At 44.8% G+C, this 26,707-nt stretch overlaps 2 protein-coding genes across 2 annotated transcripts in view; one reads left to right on the forward strand and one right to left on the reverse strand.

Annotated features, from left to right (window-relative positions):
* LOC118383393 (ABC transporter G family member 23-like) overlaps positions 1-23,575 on the reverse strand; it is a 44,194-nt gene extending 20,619 nt beyond the window's left edge. Inside the window, exons 1-8 of the mRNA XM_052500599.1 lie at positions 23,555-23,575; positions 18,020-18,171; positions 13,819-13,978; positions 13,362-13,516; positions 7,993-8,100; positions 6,584-6,677; positions 2,339-2,410; positions 1,203-1,218 (exon numbers count right to left, since the gene is read on the reverse strand). Of these exons, the coding sequence (XP_052356559.1) occupies positions 1,203-1,218; positions 2,339-2,410; positions 6,584-6,677; positions 7,993-8,100; positions 13,362-13,516; positions 13,819-13,978; positions 18,020-18,171; positions 23,555-23,575 (778 nt within the window). The remainder of the gene's footprint in view (positions 1-1,202; positions 1,219-2,338; positions 2,411-6,583; positions 6,678-7,992; positions 8,101-13,361; positions 13,517-13,818; positions 13,979-18,019; positions 18,172-23,554) is intronic.
* LOC127917447 (uncharacterized) lies at positions 22,857-26,274 on the forward strand. Its single transcript, XM_052500594.1, has 2 exons — positions 22,857-23,388; positions 23,494-26,274. The coding sequence occupies exon 2, from the start codon at positions 24,782-24,784 to the stop codon at positions 25,961-25,963; it is 1,182 nt and encodes a 393-aa protein (XP_052356554.1). The 5' UTR covers positions 22,857-23,388; positions 23,494-24,781; the 3' UTR covers positions 25,964-26,274.
* Positions 26,275-26,707: the final 433 nt, after the last annotated feature.

Raw genomic sequence — 26,707 nt, forward strand, 5'->3', positions numbered from 1 at the left:
TATTGATTTTCTCTGGTTCTACAGTAGAAAAGCACACAGGATTGTTACAGAACAGTACAGCTTGAGGACAGGCATATTTATTTCATTTATTTTACAGAAAGCTAACAGTAGAGCACAGTAGAGCACAGCAGAGTACATTACAGTACAGTAGAGCACAGCAGAGTACACATTACAGTACATTACAGTACAGTAGAGCACACAGAGTACATTACAGTACAGTAGAGCACAGCAGAGTACACTACATTACAGTACAGTAGAACACAGCAGAGTACATTACAGTACAGTAGAGCACAGTACATTACAGTACAGTAGAGTACATTACAGTACAGTAGAGCACAGCAGAGTACATTACAGTACAGTAGAGCACAGCAGAGTACATTACAGTACAGTAGAGCACAGCAGAGTACAGTACAGTACAGTACAGTAGAGCACAGCAGAGCACACTACATTACAGTACAGTACAGTAGAGCACAGCAGAGTACACTACATTACAGTACAGTAGAGCACAGCAGCACAGTACAGTAGAGCACAGCAGAGTACATTACAGTACAGTAGAGCACAGCAGAGTACATTACAGTACAGTAGAGCACAGCAGAGTACATTACAGTACAGTAGAGCACACACATTACAGTACAGTAGAGCACAGAAGAGTACAGTACAGTAGAGCACAGCAGAGTACATTACAGTACAGTAGAGCAGCAAAGTAGAGTACACTACATTACAGTACAGTAGAGTACACTACATTACAGTACAGTAGAGCACAGCAGAGTACAGTACATGAAAGAAAAGTGGTTTAGTACAGTAGAGTATAATATAGTATAATGTACTGTATTTTACCCTCATGTACTCTACTGAATTAAACTGTACTGTACTCTACTGTACTCTAGTGTACTCTACTGAATTAAACTGTACTGCACTCTACTGTATTCTAGTGTACTCTACTCTACTGAATTAAACTGTATTGTATTGTACTCTACTGCACTGAATGAAACTGTACTGTACTGCACTCTACTGTATTCTAGTGTACTCTACTCTACTGAATTAAACTGTATTGTATTGCACTCTACTGCACTGAATGAAACTGTACTGTACTGCACTCTACTGTATTCTAGTGTACTCTACTCTACTGAATTAAACTGTACTGTACTGCACTCTACTGTACTCTAGTGTACTTTACTGAATTAAACTATACTGTACTCTACTGTGCTCTAGTGTGCTCTACTTGACTGAATTAAACTGTATTGTATTGTGCTCTACTGCACTGAATTAAACTGTATTGTACTCTACTGTACTGAATTAAACTCTACTGTCCTCCGTACCGTAATGTACTGTGCTCTACTGTACTGTGCTGTTCAAACTTGTGAAACATAGCCTAGGCGTCTATGATTTGTTCGGGTCTGGTCCGGACTGACCCAATGTGTACTTGCTTGGGGGCGGAGAGCATTAGAATAATTGACATGAACCTTTACATTTTGGTAATTCAGCAGACACTCTTATCCAGAGTAACATCCAGTCAGTGCATTCAACTAAGGTTGATAAGCAACAACATCTCAAAGACATAGCAAGAAAAATACCATTTCTGTAACCGTTACTGAGAATGTTATTGTCGTTGAACTGGTTAGTTGGTTTATTCCATTTGTTGGATCACTTTGGACGTCGTTGCTGCCCGTTTTAAAGCCTTTCAAACAGCTTTACAGAAGTGACTGACAGATTGGAGCAATAAGAAATATGTTGTAATCTTCACTTGGCTCCTCTTTCTTATATTATAAGGATTTTAAAAATTATTATTACGATATAATGCAAACTTCATTGAGAATGTACAGTATGTGCAGTTTAAATCAATGACCAAAATGACGTCTCTTCAACATATTTTCAACGTCTGGATAATACGTATTATCAACTTTCCTTCAGAACTGAAAATGAAAATCTGGAAAATATGTTTTTAAGACGTCTTTTCAATATAATTTTGATTACTGGGAAGGCAGTCAGACACCAACAGTCAGACATCAACAGTCAGACGTCTCACATAGCTATAGGAAGGCTTTTTCCAATCTCCAAACTTCTGACTGGTAGTCTGCAGTGATTGGATGGTAGGAGGCAATAGGGTCAATGTAGGGCTACGGCCTGCAGAACATTGTTGTCTAGCGGTAACACTCCTGGCATCAGTCACATTTAATATACTCTAATATAAACCGCCATTCAATCCCTGCTTCTACTATACTCCCGCTTGCCTGTCCACCTGTCTCCCCCTTCAGTTTCCAACTGTCTGAATACAGTGTGAAATGTACAAAATGTTATTCTAAGTAAATTGTATACACTGTTGTTGGCTACTCACCGCAGCACTGTTCTGTTTCATCAAGGTTTCTGGTTCCCCCTCTGCCAACATTCGGCCATTCCTCATCAGACCCACCTGGAGAGATAGAAAACAGCAGTCATTCCAAATGGAGTTTTGAGGAACGAGGCGAGGAGAGAGGATGCGAGGAATCAAGGAAAGATTAATTAAGAAAGAGCCTTAGTCATAAAATATTTGTACTGGTAAGACTTGTTTTAGTATGACAGGTGAGGACAGGTTTAGTATGACAGGTGAGGACAGGTTTATTGTGACAGGTGAGGACAGGTTTAGTGTGACAGGTGACGACAGGTTTAGTAGGGCAGTTGAGGACAGGTTTAGTAGGACAGGTAGGGACAGGTTTATTATGACAGGTGAGGACAGGTTTATTGTGACAGGTGAGGACAGGTTTATGTGACAGTGACAGGTTAGGACAGGTTTATTGTGACAGTAGAGACTGTTATAGAGTATAGAGACAGTATAGAGACTGTTATAGAGACAGTAGAGATAGAGACAGTATAGAGACTGGTAGAGACATGACTGTTATAGAGAATAGAGACAGTATAGAGACTATAGAGACAGTATAGAGACTGTTATTATAGACAGTATAGAGACTGGTTATAGTGCATAGAGACAGTATAGAGACTGTATAGAGTATAGAGACAGTATGCATAGAGACAATATAGAGACTGTTATAGAGTATAGAGAAAGTATAGAGACTGTTATAGAGTATAGAGACAGAATAGAGACTGTTATAGAGAATAGAGACAGTATAGAGACTGTTATAGAGAATAGAAACAGTATAGAGACTGCTATAGAGTATATAAACAGTATAGAGACGGTTATAGTGCATAGAGACAGTATAGAGACTGTCAGAGTATAGAGACAGAATAGAGACTGTTATAGAGAATAGAGACAGTATAGAGACTGCTACAGAGTATAGAAACCTTATAGAGACCGTTATAGAGTATAGAGACAGTATAGAGACGGTTATAGTGCATAGAGACAGTATAGAGACTGTTATAGAGTATAGAGACAGTATATAAACTGTTATAGAGTATAGAGACAGTATAGAGTATATTATAAAGTGTAGAGACAGTATAGAGAGAGTATAGAGACAGTATAGAGACTGTTATAGATTATAGAGACAGTATAGAGACTGTTATAGAGTATAGAGACATTTATAGAGACTGTTATAGACGTATAGAGACAGTATAGAGACTGTTATAGTGCATAGAGACAGTATAGAGACTGTTATAGAGTATATAAACTGTTATAGAGTATAGAGACATTATAGAGACTGTTATAGAGTATAGAGACAGTATATAAACTGTTATAGAGAATGTTATAGAGTATAGAGACAGTTATCATAAACTGTTAAACTGTTATGGAGTATAGAGACAGTATAGGGTATAGTTATAAAGTGTAGAGACAGTATAGAGACTGTTATAGAGACAGAATAGAGACTGTTATAGATTATAGAGACGGTATAGAGACTGTTATATCAGTAGGTAGTTACCATGTATATAGACTGTATCTTACCACGTTGGCTTGCCTGGCCTCCTCTATGTAGTGTCTATCAGTAGGTAGTTATCATGTATATAGACTGTATCTTACCACGTTGGCTTGCCTGGCCTCCTCTATGTAGTGTCTATCAGTAGGTAGTTATCATGTATATAGACTGCCTATCTAAGGTCTTCGAAAGCCAAGTCAACAAACAGGTCACTAAATGTATCTACCACGTTGGCTTGCCTGGCCTCCTCTATGTAGTGTCTATCAGTAGGTAGTTACATGTATTAGGCTGTGCCTGGCCTGGCCTCCTCTATGTAGTGTCTATCTATCAGTAGGTAGTTATCACTGTATCCATGGAGAACTGTACTTCTCCCAGCTACCACTGTGAGGCCGGCACTGGCCTCCTCAGTAGTGTCGAAACTAAATGATACGGCTGGCCATGCCATCAATAAAAGACAGTACTGTGCAGCCGTCTTCAACACGCCCCGTAGGCACCCAAGCCTCTCCAGGTCAATCACCAAATCCAGATAGCAGATGTTCTGAAAGAGCTGCAAAACCTGGTTCACCAATTATCTTGGGCAGACAGAGTTCAGTGTGTCAAATCTGAAACTATCCGGTCCTTGGCAGTCTCTATTGCCACAGGGTTCAACCTCTCTCATATCGACTCTGAGATCCCAAGGATTGTGATGTTGCTCTTGCTTAATCAATAGATGTCATCCTTCGGCCCATTGGACACTGTGCTTCAAAGGGGAGACACCTGGACCCAAACTGCTATAGACCATATATATGTCCATCCTACCACGTAGGCTTGCCTGTGCCTCCTTCAGTCAACAAACAGGTCAAAATCAAATGACCAGAGAGTTTCAATGTCCATAGACAGCACTCCTTCCTGGTCACGGTCATCTCAGCCACACTCAAAGGTAGCTAAATCATAACCGCCATCGTAAAAGACAACTGCATCGTCTTCATCACCCACCACGCTTTCGACTCTGTCAATCACCGCTTGCCCGGCAGCATCACCAGCCTCGGATGGTGACTGCCTTGCCTGGTTCACCCACTTTGCAGACAGAGTTAGTGTGTCTATCAGTCCAGGCTAGGTGTCCGGCTCTGCAGTCTCTCCATGGGGGTTCACAGTCATATGGCAGACTCCCAATCTTATCCATGATGTCCAGGCTTTCTCACTTCATCCCAACAAAGCCACCTTCATCAGACGGTATTCTTATCCTGTAAAACAAACCTATCTTATGCCACGTTCCTTTCCTGGCCTCCTCACTCTACTCAGCAAACATGCAGTCTAACCAAATGCAGTAACCATCCGTTTCATGTCACTATACCACCCTTGGTTACCAACCCAATACTGTTTTTATAGTGCTTAGCCTGGCCTCACTGCAATACTCTAGTGTCCAGACTCATCAGGTCATTATCATCAGGTAAAACTCTGCAAATCCAGTTGGCTGGCCTATGGCAACCTCCATCCTTAGCACACATTGTCTACAGCTGTATCTCAGTTATCATGTAAAGCCAACTGACTATTTGTGTAACCTCGTTCCAGTACACTGCATCTATAAAATGACTTCCAACACTCAAAAAATCAGCAAACTGGAGCCATCCTTTTATCACTCCCTCACCAATAAACATCAATATCCACTGATTGTATGCTCGTTGGCTTGCCTGGCCTCTACTATGTAGTGTCTATCAGTAGGTCCTCAGTTATCTGTATATAGACTGGTCACGATGGCTATCTTACCACGATCATGGCTTGCCTGGCCTCCTGGAACTATGTAGTGTCTATCAGTACCAACTCAGTTATCATGTATATAGACTGTATCTTACATACGTCTATTGGCTTGCCTTTTTCACCTCTATGTAGTGTCTATCACTGTTTTTATCACTGTATATAGACTTTATCTTACCACGTTGGCTTGCAAATGGCCTACCTCTATGTATCTGTCTATCAGTAGGTGAAGTTAATCATGCATATAGATTGTATCTTACCACGTTGGCTTGCCTGGCCTCCTCTATGTAGTGTCTATCAGTAGGTAGTTATCATGTATATAGACTATCTTACCACGTTGGCTTGCCTGGCCTCCTCTATGTAGTGTCTATCAGTAGGTAGTTATCATGTATATAGACTGTATCTACCACGTTGGCTTGCCTGGCCTCCTCTATGTAGTGTCTATCAGTAGGTAGTTATCATGTATATAGACTGTATCTTACCACGTTGGCTTGCCTGGCCTCCTCTATGTAGTGTCTATCAGTAGGTAGTTATCATGTATATAGACTGTATCTTACCACGTTGGCTTGCCTGGCCTCCTCTATGTAGTGTCTATCAGTAGGTAGTTATCATGTATATAGACTGTATCTTACCACGTTGGCTTGCCTGGCCTCCTCTATGTAGTGTCTATCAGTAGGTAGTTATCATGTATATAGACTGTATCTTACCACGTTGGCTTGCCTGGCCTCCTCTATGTAGTGTCTATCAGTAGGTAGTTATCATGTATATAGACTGTATCTTACCACGTTGGCTTGCCTGGCCTCCTCTATGTAGTGTCTATCAGTAGGTAGTTATCATGTATATAGACTGTATCTTACCACGTTGGCTTGCCTGGCCTCCTCTATGTAGTGTCTATCAGTAGGTAGTTATCATGTATATAGACTGTATCTTACCACGTTGGCTTGCCTGGCCTCCTCTATGTAGTGTCTATCAGTAGGTAGTTATCATGTATATAGACTGTATCTTACCACGTTGGCTTGCCTGGCCTCCTCTATGTAGTGAGTGGTGATGACGACTGATACTTTTCCAGTTTTCACAATCTCTACTAGATGCTGCCAGATCCTACAGGGACACATAACACAACTCAGTTTAAGGGCACATCCTATGGTCCCAAATGGCACCCTATTCTCTATAAAGTGCACTTTTATAACCAGGGCTCTGGTCCAAAATATTGCACTATTCAGGACATGGGGTGCTGTTTGGGATAATGTTGTACTTTACCTCGAGCAGTAGAGACACAGAGAAAGAGTGTGCAAATGAGATCATCTGCGCACCAAAAGACTACGTGTCCCGTTGAGCTAAAGCCTAGGTATTAGCTTGGGGAGCTAACACAGGTCTTGAGGTCTCAGGCAAGGTTACTCATCACATGAGTGCAGTTCATAGAACCACCTTTCAGCGTCACACAACGAATAAACTAACTTCGTGCAGATATGATTTGATTACCACCATACAGATGTCTTAATCTGTGCCCCAAAAGGCACCGTCTGGGCCCCCAAAAGGCACCCTCTGGGCCCCCAAAAGGCATCCTCTGGGCCCCCAAAAGGCATCCTCTGGGCCCCCAAAAGGCATCCTCTGGGCCCCCAAAAGGCACCCTCTGGGCCCCCAAAAGGCACCCTCTGGGCCCCCAAAAGGCACCCTCTGGGCCCCCAAAAGGCACCCTCTGGGCCCCCAAAAGGCACCCTCTGGGCCCCCAAAAGGCACCCTCTGGGCCCCCAAAAGGCACCCTCTGGGCCCCCAAAAGGCACCCTATGGGCCACCAAAAGGCATCCTATGGGCCCCCAAAAGGCACCCTCTGGGCCCCCAAAAGGCACCCTCTGGGCCCGCAAAAGGCACCCTCTGGGCCCGCAAAAGGCACCCTCTGGTCCCCCAAAAGGCACCCTATGGGCCCCCAAAAGGCACCCTATGGGCCCCCAAAAGGCACCTCTGGGCCCCCAAAAGGCACACTCTGGGCCCCCGAAAGGCACCCTATGGGCCCCCAAAAGGCACCCTATGGGCCCCCAAAAGGCACCCTATGGGCCCCCAAAAGCACCCTATGGGCCCCCAAAAGGCACCCTCTGGGCCCTGGTCTAAAGTAGTTCACCACATAGCGAATAGGGAGCCATCTGGGATGCAGTCTTAGCCTGATGACCTGCCTGGGTTACCTGGGAAACACTGACTTTGTTGGGTTTTCTTTATCCACGAAACATCTCAGAGTGCTGATCTAGGATCAGTTTAGCCTTTTAAATCATAATAAATAAGAGGGGGGATCTGATCCTAGATCAGCACTCAAAGGTGTGAGAATGGTCTTTGAAGGCATGAGGTTGGGTACAATAGTTGGGTTTACAGTTTGGTTTTGGTTGAATGTGAGTGTCCGTGTGTGTGTGTGTCCAGTACATACTTGGCTCTCAGCACAGGGTCCACCCCGACTGTGGGTTCATCCAGAATCAATAACTGGGGGTTTTGAAGTAAGGCTGCTCCTAGAGACACCCTCCGTTTCTGCCCTCCGCTGTAAACACACACACACACACACACACACACACACACACACACACACACACACACACACACACACACACACACACACACACACACACACACACACACACACTACACACACACACACACACCACAGATCTAAGAGTTATTATCCCAGATCTAAGAGTTATTATCCCAGATCTAAGAGTTACTATACCAGATCTAAGAGTTATTATCCCAGATCTAAGAGTTATTATCCCAGATCTAAGAGTTATTATCCCAGATCTAAGAGTTATTATCCCAGATCTAAGAGTTATTATCCCAGATCTAAGAGTTATTATCCCAGATCTAAGAGTTATTATACCAGATCTATGAGTTATTATCCCAGATCTAAGAGTTATTATCCCAGATCTAAGAGTTATTATCCCAGATCTAAGAGTTATTATACCAGATCTAAGAGTTATTATACCAGATCTAAGAGTTATTATACCAGATCTAAGAGTTATTATACCAGATCTAAGAGTTATTATACCAGATCTAAGAGTTATTATCCCAGATCTAAGAGTTATTATATCAGATCTAAGAGTTATTATACCAGATCTAAGAGTTATTATCCCAGATCTAAGAGTTATTATCCCAGATCTAAGAGTTATTATACCAGATCTAAGAGTTATTATATCTAAGAGTTATTATCCCAGATCTAAGAGTTATTATCCCAGATCTAAGAGTTATTATCCCAGATCTAAGAGTTATTATCCCAGATCTAAGAGTTATTATCCCAGATCTAAGAGTTATTATACCAGATCTAAGAGTTATTATCCCAGATCTAAGAGTTATTATACCAGATCTAAGAGTTATTATACCAGATCTAAGAGTTATTATACCAGATCTAAGAGTTATTATCCCAGATCTAAGAGTTATTATACCAGATCTAAGAGTTATTATCCCAGATCTAAGAGTTATTATCCCAGATCTAAGAGTTATTATCCCAGATCTAAGAGTATCCCAGATCTAAGAGTTATTATCCCAGATCTAAGAGTTATTATCCCAGATCTAAGAGTTATTATCCCAGATCTAAGAGTTATCCCAGATCTAAGAGTTATTATCCCAGATCTAAGAGTTATTATCCCAGATCTAAGAGTTATTATCCCAGATCTAAGAGTTATTATACCAGATCTAAGAGTTATTATCCCAGATCTAAGAGTTATTATACCAGATCTAAGAGTTATTATACCAGATCTAAGAGTTATTATACCAGATCTAAGAGTTATTATACCAGATCTAAGAGTTATTATACCAGATCTAAGAGTTATTATCCCAGATCTAAGAGTTATTATATCAGATCTAAGAGTTATTATCCCAGATCTAAGAGTTATTATCCCAGATCTAAGAGTTATTATCCCAGATCTAAGAGTTATTATCCCAGATCTAAGAGTTATTATACCAGATCTAAGAGTTATTATACCAGATCTAAGAGTTATTATACCAGATCTAAGAGTTACTATACCAGATCTAAGAGTTATTATACCAGATCTAAGAGTTATTATACCAGATCTAAGAGTTATTATCCAAGAGTAATCTTCCATCTTTATTCAGATTCCCATGAGCTGATGCCATGACGATAGCTACACAGCAGTTTAACACTGTTCCAGTGTCTATACGGGTCCACACTTCAGTGTAAAATTAACACACTATTTAGTGTTAAGACGTATTTTAATATTTCCCAGGTTGCCTTTCAACTAAATTGTAGAGTTACCACCCATGACTGTATTTGATAGTGACAAAGGGTATGGTTAACTCATTTTTAGTCCTGTAGTCCTGAAATCCTAAGCCAGTGATGGGCAACTTCTGAACTAATCATGAGCTCATTTCCTGCAATTTTACACATTTTGCCATTGATGACTACAAGTTTAAATAGCTGGCCGCTAGACTAACTTACCAATCTAAAATGGTTAGCTAACATGGGCAAATTGAGTGACAATCAGAGCCTGACATAACAAGTGGAACCCTGACCTGTTCCCCGGACGTGCTATCTGTCCCAGACCTGCTGTTTTCAACTCTCTAGAGACAGCAGGAGGGGTAGAGATACTCTGAATGACCGGATATGAAGATCCAACTGACATTTACTCCTGAGGTGCTGACCTGTTGCACCCTCGACAACCACTGTGATTATTCTTATTTGACCCTGCTGGTCATCTATGAACATTTGAACATCTTGCCCATGTTCTGTTATAATCTCCACCCGGCACAGCCAGAAGAGGACCGGCCACCCCTCATAGCCTGGTTCCTCTCTAGGTTTCTTCCTAGGCTCTGGCCTTTCTAGGGAGTTTCTCCTAGCCACCGTGCTTCTACACCTGCATTGCTTGCTGTTTGGGGTTTTAGGCTGGGTTTCTGTACAGCACTTTGTGACATCAGCTGAAGTAAGAAGGGCTTTATAAATACTTTGATTGATTGATTGATTGATTGATTGATTGATTGATTGAAGTGAAGAACTGTTAATCCACATGGGCCGCCAGTTGCCCATCCCTGTCCTAAGTGAATATGCTGTCATTAAATACAAATGATTTAAAGGGATACTTAGGGATTTTGGCAATGATAGTAGATTCCCATAGAATTCCAGTCATTGTGCTAATGCTAGTGGCTCGCGAAACTACCTCTAACTTCCTTCATACTGGACACAGAGACATAAAAACGTAAAAGGCCTCTGCCAAAATCCTGAAGTATCCCTTTAATTTCTTAATGCCTTATTTTTAAGGCCTAATTTTACCCTGATACAGTGGCCTACAACTCATGGTTTACAGGCCACATCAAGTTCTGCAAGTAACATTATGCTGGCTTACAAAGTGATGTGCCATTCCTATTGATATCCAGCCAGAGCAGGGGATATCCAAAATTTAGAATTTTTATTCACCTGCAACTGCCAGAGTTGGGAAGACTAAAATATCAGACTTCCTAAAGCAATAAACTGGAACAACCATTTCAGCAACTCTGGTTATTAACACCAACACTGGGGTTATTTAACACCAACACTGGGGTTATTAACACCAACACTGGGGTTATTAACACCAACACTGGGGTTATTTAACACCAACACTGGGGTTATTTAACACCAACACTGGGGTTATTAACACCAACACTGGGGTTATTAACACCAACACTGGGGTTATTAACACCAACACTGGGGTTATTAACACCAACACTGGGGTTATTAACACCAACACTGGGGTTATTAACACCAACACTGGGGTTATTAACACCAACACTGGGGTTATTAACACCAACACTGGGGTTATTAACACCAACACTGGGGTTATTAACACCAACACTGGGGTTATTAACACCAACACTGGGGTTATTAACACCAACACTGGGGTTATTAACACCAACACTGGGGTTATTAACACCAACACTGGGGTTATTAACACCAACACTGGGGTTATTAACACCAACACTGGGGTTATTAACACCACTGAGTGTTAACTTAACTCCTGAATCAACACTAGAAATGTTACCCTGAATAATCAACGCCAGGTAATACTGGCCAGTTTGCTGTGTACTCTTACTGTTACATCTAAGAGTAATATGCAATCATTGAGGAGTTGTTTTGATGGAAGTGAGGGAGCCTTCTTTTTGGCATTGACATCTTGGCAAATGTCTGTTGCATAACACCTACTTAGTTTCAGACAGGGCGGGCTGACTCCACAGCATTTTTACATGACAGAAGTGACAAACAAACATAAACCTCCTCAGGGGGAAACCGTTTCCTTCTCTTTCTATCTTTCTTGGTTGTAGTCTACTTTTCCACCAGATCAAAATGAGATGTACTGAGTCCCAAACGGCACCCTATTTCATATATAGTGCACTACTGGTCAAAAGTAGTGCACTACTGTCACGAACCTCGCTGAAGAGGGTGCCTCTTCCTGTTTGGGCGGGGCTCGGCGGGCGTCGTCACCGGCCTATTAGCTGCCATCGATCCCTTTTCCGTTTGTGTTGGTTAGTGGTTAATTGGGTACACCTGTTTTGTATTAGGGTTTGTTTGTAGGGTATTTAAGGGCACTAGGCCCGCTGGGTATTTTGTGCGGGCTTGTTTATTTTTACTCTGTGTTTGTTGGTGTGATTTTGTTTTCGTATCTTTATTCTCTGGTCTGTTTTGTCCTGTTGTTTTGGACTGGCAACTTATATCCGCCCTGTGTGTTGGCGTGATCATTTTCGGTTGCACCGGTGTAATACATTTGATAAACGACAGAACCCTGCTCTCTGCGCCTGATTCCATACACCACTCATAGTTATTCGTAACAACTACTGGTCAAAAGTAGTGCACTATACTGGGGATATGGTCCCATTTGGGTCTCAGCCATAGTCTAGACACAGGGGAAGGAGATTGAAACCCACAATAGACCAACTGGAGAGCCCAAAATGTTTGAAATGTCCCTTTCCACCTCTTCCTCCAAATCATTAACTACAGGACAGTATCAGAAGACGTGTGCATAAGTACCAAGTGCTGCTTATATTTGGGACAGGTGTAGTTTGTAATTTATTTATCATTTAAAATGGAATATCATAATTTTTGGGGCATTAGTGGGAACAGTTTCCCATTCACAATTAGCGATGGTCACCCCAAAGTCTTGTTGCCATGCCGTTTCCCACCACAGAAACAGCTCACCTGTTTTTACTCTGTGATTTGACTATTATATGTTCAATGATTATTTAAAAAATGAAAGGTTTCACCATATTAAAAGAGGTCAGTTCACGTAACAAGGTGGACCTTAAAATGAGGGCCAGAAGTAAATTAATCACTAATAACAATAAATAAATAATAATCTTCAGAAATGACTGTCAAAACAACAACATAAACTAGGGCTTTACAATGATGGGGAAACTTGGAGAAATGTTGGGGTTAAGTGTGTTCACATCTTCCTAGGGACGACGGAGGGACATGTCACAATGCAGAATTTTGGCACATTAGTTTGCCTTTATTCACATTAAAAATGAATGTGGTCTATATTAAAGGACACTTGATTTGATATCACAGGCTTTTAAAACTCACTATTGGTGCACAACTTCTACTTAAAATCTTGATATCAAAGGGCCGTAAAACACACGTATTGAGTGGTACCACCCTGGTGTATGTGCAGCGTTGTTGCTTTTTAAAGGAGCTAGCATGGAGTATTATTGATTCCAGCTCGTAAATAAAATGGCATCGAGTTAACAATGCTCCGAAAGCTGAAGGAAAGGTTTCTGGAAATCCTGGGAAGTTTGGGAAAGATACTGGAATTTTGCAACCCAAATTACCTGAGTTTTCCAACCAGGCTGCTGTTGTGAGGTAGGTCCAGGAAGTCCACCAGGAAGTCCATGCGTGCCTGGGTGTCCGTAGATGACAGGCCGTGGATCCTTCCGAAGAACGTCAGAGTGTCACTGATAGAAAACTCATTGTACAACGCCAGGTCCTAAAGGAGAAACACAATGTTATGTCATGGTGTGTGTTGTGTTTTGGTGTGTTGTGTTAATCAAGTGTTCGGCTGTGAGCTGTGAGTTGAAATCTTGTAAATAGAACCAGACATAGCCTGGTTCCTCTTCAGGTTTCTTCCTAGGTTTTGGCCTTTCTAGGGAGTTTTTCCTAGACCACCGTGCTTCTACACCTGCATTGCTTGCTGTTTTGGGTTTCAGGCTGGGTTTCTGTACAGCACTTTGATATATCAGCTGATGTAAGAAGTGCTATATAAATACATTTGATTTGATAACAGTGTACCTGTGGCATGTACCCCACCATCCTCCCAGGGACCTGGTGACCAGGAAATGCGGGCGGCTTCCCCAACACGCTGATGTGCCCTCGGGAGATCTTCAGGGTTCCCAGAATGCATTTCAACAGCGTGGTCTTCCCACATCCACTCGGACCCAGCAGGCCATAGCTGCAAGGTAAGAGAGAACATAATTTTGTGTTAAAAACATTGACTTGAGAGCAAAATCATAGATATCTACTGTAGCCCTCAAACTCAACTCTGGACCTCCAGCCAGTTCCACTGCATTATTCCCCTCTAGTCAGTGACTGGCTTAGACCTGGGACACCAGGTGGGTGATTCCCCTCTAGTCAGTGACTGACTTTGACCTGGGACAACAGGTGGGTGATTCCCCTCTAGTCAGTGACTGATTTAGACCTGGGACAACATGTGGGTGATTCCCCTCTAGTCAGTGACTGACTTAGACCTGGGACACCAGGTGGGTGATTCCCCTCTAGTCAGTGACTGGCTTAGACCTGGGACAGCAGGTGGGTGATTCCCCTCTAGTCAGTGACTGATTTAGACCTGGGACACCAGGTGGGTGATTCCCCTCTAATCAGTGACTGACTTAGACCTGGGACAACAGGTGGGTGATTCCCCTCTAGTCAGTGACTGGCTTAGACCTGGGACACCAGGTGGGTGATTCCCCTCTAGTCAGTGACTGATTTAGACCTGGGACACCAGGTGGGTGATTCCCCTCTAGTCAGTGACTGATTTAGACCTGGGACACCAGGTGGGTGATTCCCCTCTAGTCAGTGACTGATTTAGACCTGGGACACCAGGTGGGTGATTCCCCTCTAGTCAGTGACTGATTAGACCTGGGACAACAGGTGGGTGATTCCCCTCTAGTCAGTGACTGATTTAGACCTGGGACAACAGGTGGGTGATTCCCCTCTAGTCAGTGACTGACTTAGACCTGGGACAACAGGTGGGTGATTCCCTCTAGTCAGTGACTGACTTAGACCTGGGAAACAGGTGGGTGATTCCCCTCTAGTCAGTGACTTTTGACCTGGGACACCAGGTGGGTGATTCCCCCTAGTCAGTGACTGACTTAGACCTGGGACAACAGGTGGGTGATTCCCCTCTAGTCAGTGACTGATTTAGACCTGGGACAACAGGTGGGTGATTCCCCTCTAGTCAGTGACTGACTTAGACCTGGGACAACAGGTGGGTGATTCCCCTCTAGTCAGTGACTGACTTAGACCTGGGACAACAGGTGGGTGATTCCCCTCTAGTCAGTGACTGACTTAGACCTGGGACAACAGGTGGGTGATTCCCCTCTAGTCAGTGACTGACTTAGACTGGGAAGTGGGAAAGATACTGATTTAGACCTGGGACAACAGGTGGGTGATTCCCCCCTAGTCAGTGACTGACTTAGACCTGGGACAACAGGTGGGTGATTCCCCTCTAGTCAGTGACTGGCTTAGACCTGGGATAACAGGTGGGTGATTCCCCTCTAGTCAGTGACTGATTTAGACCTGGGACAGCAGGTGGGTGATTCCCCTCTAGTCAGTGACTGATTTAGACCTGGGACACCAGGTGGGTGATTCCCCTTTCAGTGACTGACTTAGACCTGGGACAACAGGTGGGTGATTCCCCTCTAGTCAGTGACTGATTTAGACCTGGGACAACAGGTGGGTGATTCCCCTCAGTCAGTGACTGATTTAGACCTGGGACACCAGGTGGGTGATTCCCCTCTAACCAGTGACTGACTTAGACCTGGGACAACAGGTGGGTGACCCCCCTCTAGTCAGTGACTGATTTGACCTGGGACACCAGGTGGGTGATTCCCTCTAACCAGTGACTGACTTAGACCTGGGACAACAGGTGGGTGATTCCCCTCTAGTCAGTGACTGATTTAGACCTGGGACACCAGGTGGGTGATTCCCCTCTAACCAGTGACTGACTTAGACCTGGGACACCAGGTGGGTGATTTTGTCAGTGACTGATTTAGACCTGGGACACCAGGTGGGTGATTCCCCTCTAGTCAGTGACTGATTTAGACCTGGGACAACAGGTGGGTGATTCCCCTCTAGTCAGTGACTGGCTTAGACCTGGGACACCAGGTGGGTGATTCCCCTCTAGTCAGTGACTGACTTAGACCTGGGACAACAGGTGGGTGATTCCCCTCTAGTCAGTGACTGATTTAGACCTGGGACAACATGTGGGTGATTCCCCTCTAGTCAGTGACTGACTTAGACCTGGGACACCAGGTGGGTGATTCCCCTCTAGTCAGTGACTGACTTAGACCTGGGACAACAGGTGGGTGATTCCCCTCTAGTCAGTGACTGATTTAGACCTGGGACACCAGGTGGGTGATTCCCCTCTAGTCAGTGACTGGCTTAGACCTGGGACACCAGGTGGGTGATTCCCCTCTAGTCAGTGACTGGTTTAGACCTGGGACACCAGGTGGGTGATTCCCCTCTAATCAGGGACTGGCTTAGACCTGGGACACCAGGTGGGTGATTCCCCTCTAGTCAGTGACTGGCTTAGACCTGGGACAGCAGGTGGGTGATTCCCCTCTAGTCAGTGACTGATTTAGACCTGGGACAACAGGTGGGTGATTCCCCTCTAGTCAGTGACTGACTTAGACCTGGGACAACAGGTGGGTGATTCCCCTCTAGTCAGTGACTGGCTTAGACCTGGGACAGCAGGTGGGTGATTCCCCTCTAGTCAGTGACTGATTTAGACCTGGGACAACAGGTGGGTGATTCCCCTCTAGTCAGTGACTGACTTAGACCTGGGACACCAGGTGGGTGATTCCCCTCTAATCAGGGACTGGCTTAGACCTGGGACAACAGGTGGGTGATTCCCCTCTAGTCAGTGACTGACTTAGACCTGGGACAGCAGGTGGGTGATTCCCCTCTAATCAGTGACTGACTTAGACCTGGGACAACAGGTGGGTGATTCCCCTCTAGTCAGTGACTGGCTTAGACCTGGGACAGCAGGTGGGTGATTCCCCTCTAGTCAGTGACTGATTTAGACCTGGGACAACAGGTGGGTGATTCCCCTCTAATCAGTGACTGACTTAGACCTGGGACAACAGGTGGGTGATTCCCCTCTAACCAGTGACTGACTTAGACCTGGGACAACAGGTGGGTGATTCCCCTCTAGTCAGTGACTGACTTAGACCTGGGACAACAGGTGGGTGATTCCCCTCTAGTCAGTGACTGACTTAGACCTGGGACACCAGGTGGGTGATTCCCCTCTAATCAGTGACTGACTTAGACCTGGGACAACAGGTGGGTGATTCCCCTCTAACCAGTGACTGACTTAGACCTGGGACAACAGGTGGGTGATTCCCCTCTAGTCAGTGACTGACTTAGACCTGGGACACCAGGTGGGTGATTCCCCTCTAGTCAGTGACTGACTTAGACCTGGGACACCAGGTGGGTGATTCCCCTCTAATCAGTGACTGACTTAGACCTGGGACAACAGGTGGGTGATTCCCCTCTAGTCAGTGACTGACTTAGACCTGGGACACCAGGTGGGTGTGATTAATGATCAGGTATAACAGAAAACCAGCAGACTCCAGACCTCGTAGGGTTGAGTACCCCTGTACTATATATAGTATGATAGCATTGCTACCCTTATTTCTCACTATGGTCTGACTCTTCATTGTAACTTCATACAACTTCCAATGACATCAATGCATGATCTACGTGAGAATCCAAGTGAAGCCTAAATTTTACCATGAGCAAGAATGCAATTATGTTGTTTACGTGTTAAAGGTATAGATTATCATTAGGCTTTAAAGGGATAGTTTAAAAAAATGACATATTGGTTTCCTCACCAGGGCCGGACTACTGCATTTGGGTTCCTGGAAAACAGCTAACTTCCTGCATTTCAACACATTTTGTGACCTCCAGAGATGCCCCCCCCCCCTGGGGCACCTGCCCTGCGTGCCCGTTCAGTAATCAGGCCCTGTTCCTTACCCTGTAAGGGCATCATAGCAATCCATGCTTTAGTTTTGTTTACTTTGTCCATTGTTTCAAATGTGGCACAAATCCAATGCAAGTCAAAGGTACCAACAGTATAAACTAGTCTTTTCACACTTCATGTCCAAACCATCATAAAGTATCTACAACTTAATAGTGTCACTCAATTAACTTACTTATATAAGATTTGGACATGAAGCCTGATTTTGTTGTAATGTCAGTGTGGGTTACTAACATGTGTCCCTGTGGTACGGTCAAGTTGAGGTTACTCAGGACTTTGAGTTTCCCGTACGACCGACACACTTCCCGACACCGGATCGCCAAATCCTCCAATCCGGGGGAGGGGGGAGGAGCTTCCTGGTCTGCCTTCATCCTTCCTTCCGTCAACTGGAGGAAGAAAAACAAACAAATGTAAAAATAAATAAATAATAATAAAATAATAATAATATAATAATAATATAATAATAATAATATAATAATAATAATAATAATAATAATAATAATATAATAATAATATAATAATAATAATATAATAATAATAATGATATAATAATAATAATAATATAAATATATATATTTCCCCCCATAATTATCACTTTATTAAGGCAGGAATAGTATTGAACAACAGGGGGATAAAGATGCAGAATAGCAGTGGGGTCCAGATTGGTACCGTGCTGGTACCAACAGTGTGTATATATAGCAGCCACTGTTACCCATGCTGGGGTGGTGTATATATATCAGCTACTGTTACCCATGCGGGGGGTGGTGTATATATAGGAGCCACTGTTACCCATGCTGGGGGGGTGGTGTATATATAGGAGTCACTGTTACCCATGCTGGGGTGGTGTATATAGGAGCCACTGTTACCCATGCTGGGGTGGTGTATATATAGCAGCCACTGTTACCCATGCTGGGGGTGGTGTATATATAGGAGCCACTGTTACCCATGCTGGGGTGGTGTATATATAGGAGCCACTGTTACCCATGCTGGGGGGGTGGTGTATATATAGGAGTCACTGTTACCCATGCTGGGGTGGTGTATATATAGGAGCCACTGTTACCCATGCTAGGGGGTGGTGTATATATAGGAGCCACTGTTACCCATGCTGGGGTGGTGTATATATAGCAGACACTGTTACCCATGCTGGGGTGGTGTATATATAGCAGCCACTGTTACCCATGCTGGGGTGGTGTATATATAGGAGCCACTGTTACCCATGCTGGGGTGGTGTATATATAGGAGCCACTGTTACCCATGCTGGGGGGGTGGTGTATATATAGGAGCCACTGTTACCCATGCTGGGGTGGTGTATATATAGCAGACACTGTTACCCATGCTGGGGGGGTGGTGTATATATAGCAGACACTGTTACCCATGCTGGGGTGGTGTATATATAGGAGTCACTGTTAACCATGCTGGGGTGGTGTATATATAGGAGCCACTGTTACCCATGCTGGGGTGGTGTATATATAGCAGACACTGTTACCCATGCTGGGGTGGTGTATATATAGGAGCCACTGTTACCCATGCTGGGGTGGTGTATATATAGCAGTCACTGTTACCCATGCTGGGGTGGTGTATATATAGCAGACACTGTTACCCATGCTGGGGTGGTGTATATATAGCAGACACTGTTACCCATGCTGGGGTGGTGTATATATAGCAGACACTGTTACCCATGCTGGGGTGGTGTATATATAGCAGACACTGTTACCCATGCTGGGGTGGTGTATATATAGCAGCCACTGTTACCCATGCTGGGGTGGTGTATATATAGCAGACACTGTTACCCATGCTGGGGTGGTGTATATATAGCAGACACTGTTACCCATGCTGGGGTGGTGTATATATAGCAGACACTGTTACCCATCCTTCCTTGCTGGGGTGGTGTATATATAGCAGACACTGTTACCCATGCTGGGGTGGTATATATATAGCAGACACTGTTACCCATGCTGGGGTGGTGTATATATAGCAGACACTGTTACCCATGCTGGGGTGGTGTATATATAGCAGCCACTGTTACCCATGCTAGGGTGGTATATATATAGCAGACACTGTTACCCATGCTGGGGTGGTGTATATATAGCAGACACTGTTACCCATGCTGGGGTGGTGTATATATAGCAGCCACTGTTACCCATGCTGGGGTGGTGTATATATAGCAGACACTGTTACCCATGCTGGGGTGGTGTATATATAGCAGACACTGTTACCCATGCTGGGGTGGTGTATATATAGCAGACACTGTTACCCATGCTGGGGTGGTGTATATATAGGAGCCACTGTTACCCATGCTGGGGTGGTGTCTATATATCAGCTACTGTTACCCATGCTGGGGTGGTGTATATATAGCAGCCACTGTTACCCATGCTGGGGTGGTGTATATATAGCAGCCACTGTTACCCATGCTGGGGTGGTGTATATATAGCAGACACTGTTACCCATGCTGGGGTGGTGTATATATAGCAGACACTGTTACCCATGCTGGGGTGGTGTATATATAGGAGTCACTGTTACCCATGCTGGGGTGGTGTATATATAGCAGACACTGTTACCCATGCTGGGGTGGTGTATATATAGCAGACACTGTTACCCATGCTGGGGTGGTGTATATATAGCAGACACTGTTACCCATGCTGGGGTGGTGTATATATAGCAGCCACTGTTACCCATGCTGGGGTGGTGTATATATAGCAGACACTGTTACCCATGCTGGGGTGGTGTATATATAGCAGACACTGTTACCCATGCTGGGGTGGTGTATATATAGGAGTCACTGTTACCCATGCTGGGGTGGTGTATATATAGGAGTCACTGTTACCCATGCTGGGGTGGTGTATATATAGGAGTCACTGTTACCCATGCTGGGGTGGTGTATATATAGCAGACACTGTTACCCATGCTGGGGTGGTGTATATATAGCAGACACTGTTACCCATGCTGGGGTGGTGTATATATAGGAGCCACTGTTACCCATGCTGGGGGGGTGGTGTATATATAGGAGTCACTGTTAACCATGCTGGGGTGGTGTATATATAGCAGACACTGTTACCCATGCTGGGGTGGTGTATATATAGCAGACACTGTTACCCATGCTGGGGTGGTGTATATATAGGAGTCACTGTTACCCATGCTGGGGTGGTGTATATATAGCAGACACTGTTACCCATGCTGGGGGTGGTGTATATATAGGAGTCACTGTTAACCATGCTGGGGTGGTGTATATATAGCAGACACTGTTACCCATGCTGGGGTGGTGTATATATAGCAGACACTGTTACCCATGCTGGGGTGGTGTATATATAGCAGACACTGTTACCCATGCTGGGGGGGTGGTGTATATATAGCAGACACTGTTACCCATGCTGGGGGTGGTGTATATATAGGAGTCACTGTTACCCATGCTGGGGTGGTGTATATATAGGAGTCACTGTTACCCATGCTGGGGGGGTGGTGTATATATAGGAGTCACTGTTACCCATGCTGGGGTGGTGTATATATAGCAGACACTGTTACCCATGCTGGGGTGGTGTATATATAGCAGACACTGTTACCCATGCTGGGGTGGTGTATATATAGCAGACACTGTTACCCATGCTGGGGTGGTGTATATATAGCAGACACTGTTACCCATGCTGGGGTGGTGTATATATAGGAGTCACTGTTACCCATGCTGGGGTGGTGTATATATAGCAGACACTGTTACCCATGCTGGGGTGGTGTATATATAGCAGACACTGTTACCCATGCTGGGGTGGTGTATATATAGGAGCCACTGTTACCCATGCTGGGGTGGTGTATATATAGCAGTCACTGTTACCCATGCTGGGGTGGTGTATATATAGCAGACACTGTTACCCATGCTGGGGTGGTGTATATATAGCAGACACTGTTACCCATGCTGGGGTGGTGTATATATAGCAGACACTGTTACCCATGCTGGGGTGGTGTATATATAGCAGACACTGTTACCCATGCTGGGGTGGTGTATATACAGCAGACACTGTTACCCATGCTGGGGTGGTGTATATATAGCAGACACTGTTACCCATGCTGGGGTGGTGTATATATAGCAGACACTGTTACCCATGCTGGGGTGGTGTATATATAGGAGTCACTGTTACCCATGCTGGGGTGGTGTATATATAGCAGTCACTGTTACCCATGCTGGGGTGGTGTATATATAGAGCCACTGTTACCCATGCTGGGGTGGTGTATATATAGCAGACACTGTTACCCATGCTGGGGTGGTGTATATATAGCAGACACTGTTACCCATGCTGGGGTGGTGTATATATAGCAGACACTGTTACCCATGCTGGGGTGGTGTATATATAGCAGACACTGTTACCCATGCTGGGGTGGTGTATATATAGGAGCTGGGGTGGTGTATATATAGGAGTCACTGTTACCCATGCTGGGGTGGTGTATATATAGGAGTCACTGTTACCCATGCTGGGGTGGTGTATATATAGCAGACACTGTTACCCATGCTGGGGTGGTGTATATATAGCAGACACTGTTACCCATGCTGGGGTGGTGTATATATAGCAGACACTGTTACCCATGCTGGGGTGGTGTATATATAGCAGACACTGTTACCCATGCTGGGGTGGTGTATATATAGCAGACACTGTTACCCATGCTGGGGTGGTGTATATATAGCAGCCACTGTTACCCATGCTGGGGTGGTGTATATATAGGAGTCACTGTTACCCATGCTGGGGTGGTGTATATACAGCAGACACTGTTACCCATGCTGGGGTGGTGTATATATAGCAGCCACTGTTACCCATGCTGGGGTGGTGTATATATAGGAGTCACTGTTACCCATGCTGGGGGTGGTGTATATATAGCAGTCACTGTTACCCATGCTGGGGTGGTGTATATATAGCAGTCACTGTTACCCATGCTGGGGTGGTGTATATATAGGAGTCACTGTTACCCATGCTGGGGTGGTGTATATATAGCAGACACTGTTACCCATGCTGGGGTGGTGTATATACAGCAGACACTGTTACCCATGCTGGGGTGGTGTATATATAGGACACTGTTACCCATGCTGGGGTGGTGTATATACAGCAGACACTGTTACCCATGCTGGGGTGGTGTATATATAGCAGACACTGTTACCCATGCTGGGGTGGTGTATATACAGCAGACACTGTTACCCATGCTGGGGTGGTGTATATATAGGAGCCACTGTTACCCATGCTGGGGTGGTGTATATATAGGAGCCACTGTTACCCATGCTGGGGTGGTGTATATATAGCAGACACTGTTACCCATGCTGGGGTGGTGTATATATAGCAGCCACTGTTACCCATGCTGGGGTGGTGTATATATAGCAGACACTGTTACCCATGCTGCGGTGGTGTATATATAGGAGTCACTGTTAACCTCTACACCAGCCTTGAGATTCTGGCGCAGGTTGACGTTTATTGTCACAAATTGTTTCCCTGGTAGAAGAACTAAGCGATGTCCACTAGATAGTCTAGCTGCCAAGACAAAATTGTCTGTCATAAAAATCCATTTAAAAAAAGCTTTTTGTTCTTAAGTTAAGGTTAGGTTTAGGCATTAGGGCTAACAGTGTGGTTAAGGTTAGGGTTAGGCATTAGGGCCAACAGTGTGGTTAAGGTTAGGGTTAGGCATTAGGGCTAACAGTGTGGTTAGGGTTAGACATTAGGGCTAACAGTGTGGTTAAGGTTAGGGTTAGACATTAGGCTAACAGTGTGGTTAAGGTTAGGGTTAGGCATTAGGTCTAACAGTGTGGTTGGGGTTAGTCATTAGTGCCAACAGTGTGGTTAAGGTTTAAAATTCAATTTTTTGACTTTGTTGCTGTGACAGCTAGTGACCATTCTTCAGAGCTGCCTCCAGGGCAAGACTCATGACAATAAATGACAATCTGCCCATCTGGCACTCGAGGCAGGCTAGAATAAACACTTAAAATATTTGAAAGATTTCAAATAGAATGTAAACCCAGGTCTGGTGGTGCAGTGTGTAGCCTGCATCGAAGGTTGTAGAGCAACCCTAACTTGGGTTGTGCCGTGGGGGAGATCTTTGTGGGCTATACTTGGTCTTGTCTCAGGATGGTAAGTCGGTGGTTGAAGATATCCCTCTAGTGGTGTGGGGGCTGTGCTTTGGCAAAGTGGGTGGGGTTATATCCTTCCTGTTTGGCCCTGTCTGGGGGTATCATCGGATGGGGCCACAGTGTCTCCTGACCCCTCCTGTCTCAGCCTCCAGTATATATGCTGCAGTAGTTTATGTGTCGGGGGGCTAGGGTCAGTTTGTTATATCTGGAGTACTTCTGTCTTATCCGTTGTCCTGTGTGAATTCAAGTATGCTCTCTCTAATTCTCTCTTTCTCTCCGAGGACCTGAGCCCTAGGACCATGCCTCAGGACTGCCTGGCCTGATGACTCCTTGCAGTCCCCAGTCCACCTGACCGTGCTGCTGCTCCAGTTTCAACTGTTCTGCCTGCGGCTTTGGAATCCTGACCTGTTCACCGGACGTGCTACCTGTCCCAGACCTACTGTTTTCAACTCTCTAGAGACAGCAGGAGCGGTAGAGATACTCTTAATGGTCGGCTATGAAAAGCCAACTGACATTTACTCCTGAGGTGCTGACTTGCTGCACCCTCGACAACTACTGTGATTATTATTATTTGACCATGCTGGTAATTTATGAACATTTGAACATCTTGGCCATGTTTTGTTATAATCTCCACCCGGCACAGCCAGAAGAGGACTGGCCACCACTCAGAGCCTGTTTCCTCTCTAGGTTTCTTCCTAGGTTTTGGCCTTTCTAGGGAGTTTTTCCTAGCCACCGTGCATCTACACCTGCATTTCTTGCTGTTTGGGGTTGTATAGGCTGTGTTTCTGTACAGCACTTTGAGATATCAGCTGACGTACGAAGGGCTATAGAAATACATTTGATTTGATATTCCTTACATAGTGCATTACTTAGAGGCTATAGTGGTGTATATAGGGAGCTATATGGGATGCACCCTGGGTCAAATAATCTTTAATCCCTGCCTCCTTTCCCTGGCTTCCCCTGTTTGTCTCCCTTTCTCTGTGTTGGCTTCCCCTGTTTGTCTCCCTTTCTCTGTGTTGGCTTCCCCTGTTTGTCTCCCTTTCTCTGTGTTGGCTTCCCCTGTTTGTCTCCCTTTCTCTGTGTTGGCTTCCCTTGTTTGTCTCCCTTTCTCTGTGTTGGCTTCCCTTGTTTGTCTCCCTTTCTCTGTGTTGGCTTCCCCTGTTTGTCTCCCTTTCTCTGTGTTGGCTTCCCCTGTTTCATTCTCCCTTTCTCTGTGTTGGCTTCCCCTGTTTGTCTCCCTTTCTCTGTGTTGGCTTCCCTTGTTTGTCTCCCCTTCTCTGTGTTGGCTTCCCCTGTTTGTCTCCCCTTCTCTGTGTTGGCTTCCCCTGTTTGTCTCCCTTTCTCTGTGTTGGCTTCCCCTGTTTCATTCTCCCTTTCTCTGTGTTGGCTTCCCTTGTTTGTCTCCCCTTCTCTGTGTTGGCTTCCCCTGTTTGTCTCCCTTTCTCTGTGTTGGCTTCCCCTGTTTGTCTCCCTTTCTCTGTGTTGGCTTCCCCTGTTTGTCTCCCTTTTCTCTGTGTTGGCTTCCCTTGTTTGTCTCCCTTTCTCTGTGTTGGCTTCCCTTGTTTGTCTCCCCTTCTCTGTGTTGGCTTCCCTTGTTTGTCTCCCTTTCTCTGTGTTGGCTTCCCCTGTTTGTCTCCCTTTCTCTGTGTTGGCTTCCCCTGTTTGTCTCCCTTTCTCTGTGTTGGCTTCCCTTGTTTGTCTCCCTTTCTCTGTGTTGGCTTCCCTTGTTTGTCTCCCTTTCTCTGTGTTGGCTTCCCTTGTTTGTCTCCCTTTCTCTGTGTTGGCTTCCCCTGTTTGTCTCCCTTTCTCTGTGTTGGCTTCCCCTGTTTGTCTCCCTTTCTCTGTGTTGGCTTCCCTTGTTTGTCTCCCTTTCTCTGTGTTGGCTTCCCTTGTTTGTCTCCCTTTCTCTGTGTTGGCTTCCCCTGTTTGTCTCCCCTTCTCTGTGTTGGCTTCCCCTGTTTCATTCTCCCTTTCTCTGTGTTGGCTTCCCTTGTTTGTCTCCCTTTCTCTGTGTTGGCTTCCTGTCACGCCTTGGTCATTGTATTTTGTGTTTTCGTTATATATTTGGTCAGGCCAGGGTGTGACATGGGTTTATGTTATTGTATTTTCGTATTGGGGTTTGTAATATTTGGGATCGCGGCTGATTAGGGGTGTTGTATAGGCTTGGCTGCCTGAGGCGGTTCTCAATCAGAGTCAGGTGATTCTCGTTGTCTCTGATTGGGAACCGTATTTAGGTAGCCTGGTTTCGCTTTGTATTTCGTGGGTGATTGTTCCTGTCTCTGTGTAGTTTCACCAGATAGGCTGTAATTAGGTTTCACGTTCCGTTTGTTGTTTTGCATTTTGTAATAGTTATTTCATGTGTCGCTTTTTCCAATAAAGTCATGAGTAACTACCACGCTACATTTCGGTCCGACTCTCTTTCGACAAACGAAGAACGACGTTACACTTCCCCTGTTTCATTCTCCCTTTCTCTGTGTTGGCTTCCCCGTTCTCCCTCACATAATCCAGCATCTTTCATTCCACCGTGACGAGATTAGAGGGAAACCACTCCGTAATCTGACTCCATTGATCAAGATCACCTTCTTTGACACAAAGCCACATGTCGTCTGTGTACCAGTCTGTTTAGATAACATTCCACTCCTTTCACTCTGTGTTAGGTGCCAAAGAATGTTTGGCAATGAAACGGAGTTCAAGGAATAGAATGCTAGCTAAACCAACTGGTACCCAAGCTATGACACATGGCAGCATATGTACAGAAAGGAACCATTGTTGGACTGTAATAACATTGTAATCTAGGATATAGTTTAGTGAGACATTATAGGACTATA

Source organism: Oncorhynchus keta, unplaced genomic scaffold, assembly GCF_023373465.1.
Source record: "Oncorhynchus keta strain PuntledgeMale-10-30-2019 unplaced genomic scaffold, Oket_V2 Un_contig_1146_pilon_pilon, whole genome shotgun sequence".
Lineage (NCBI taxonomy): Eukaryota > Metazoa > Chordata > Actinopteri > Salmoniformes > Salmonidae > Oncorhynchus > Oncorhynchus keta.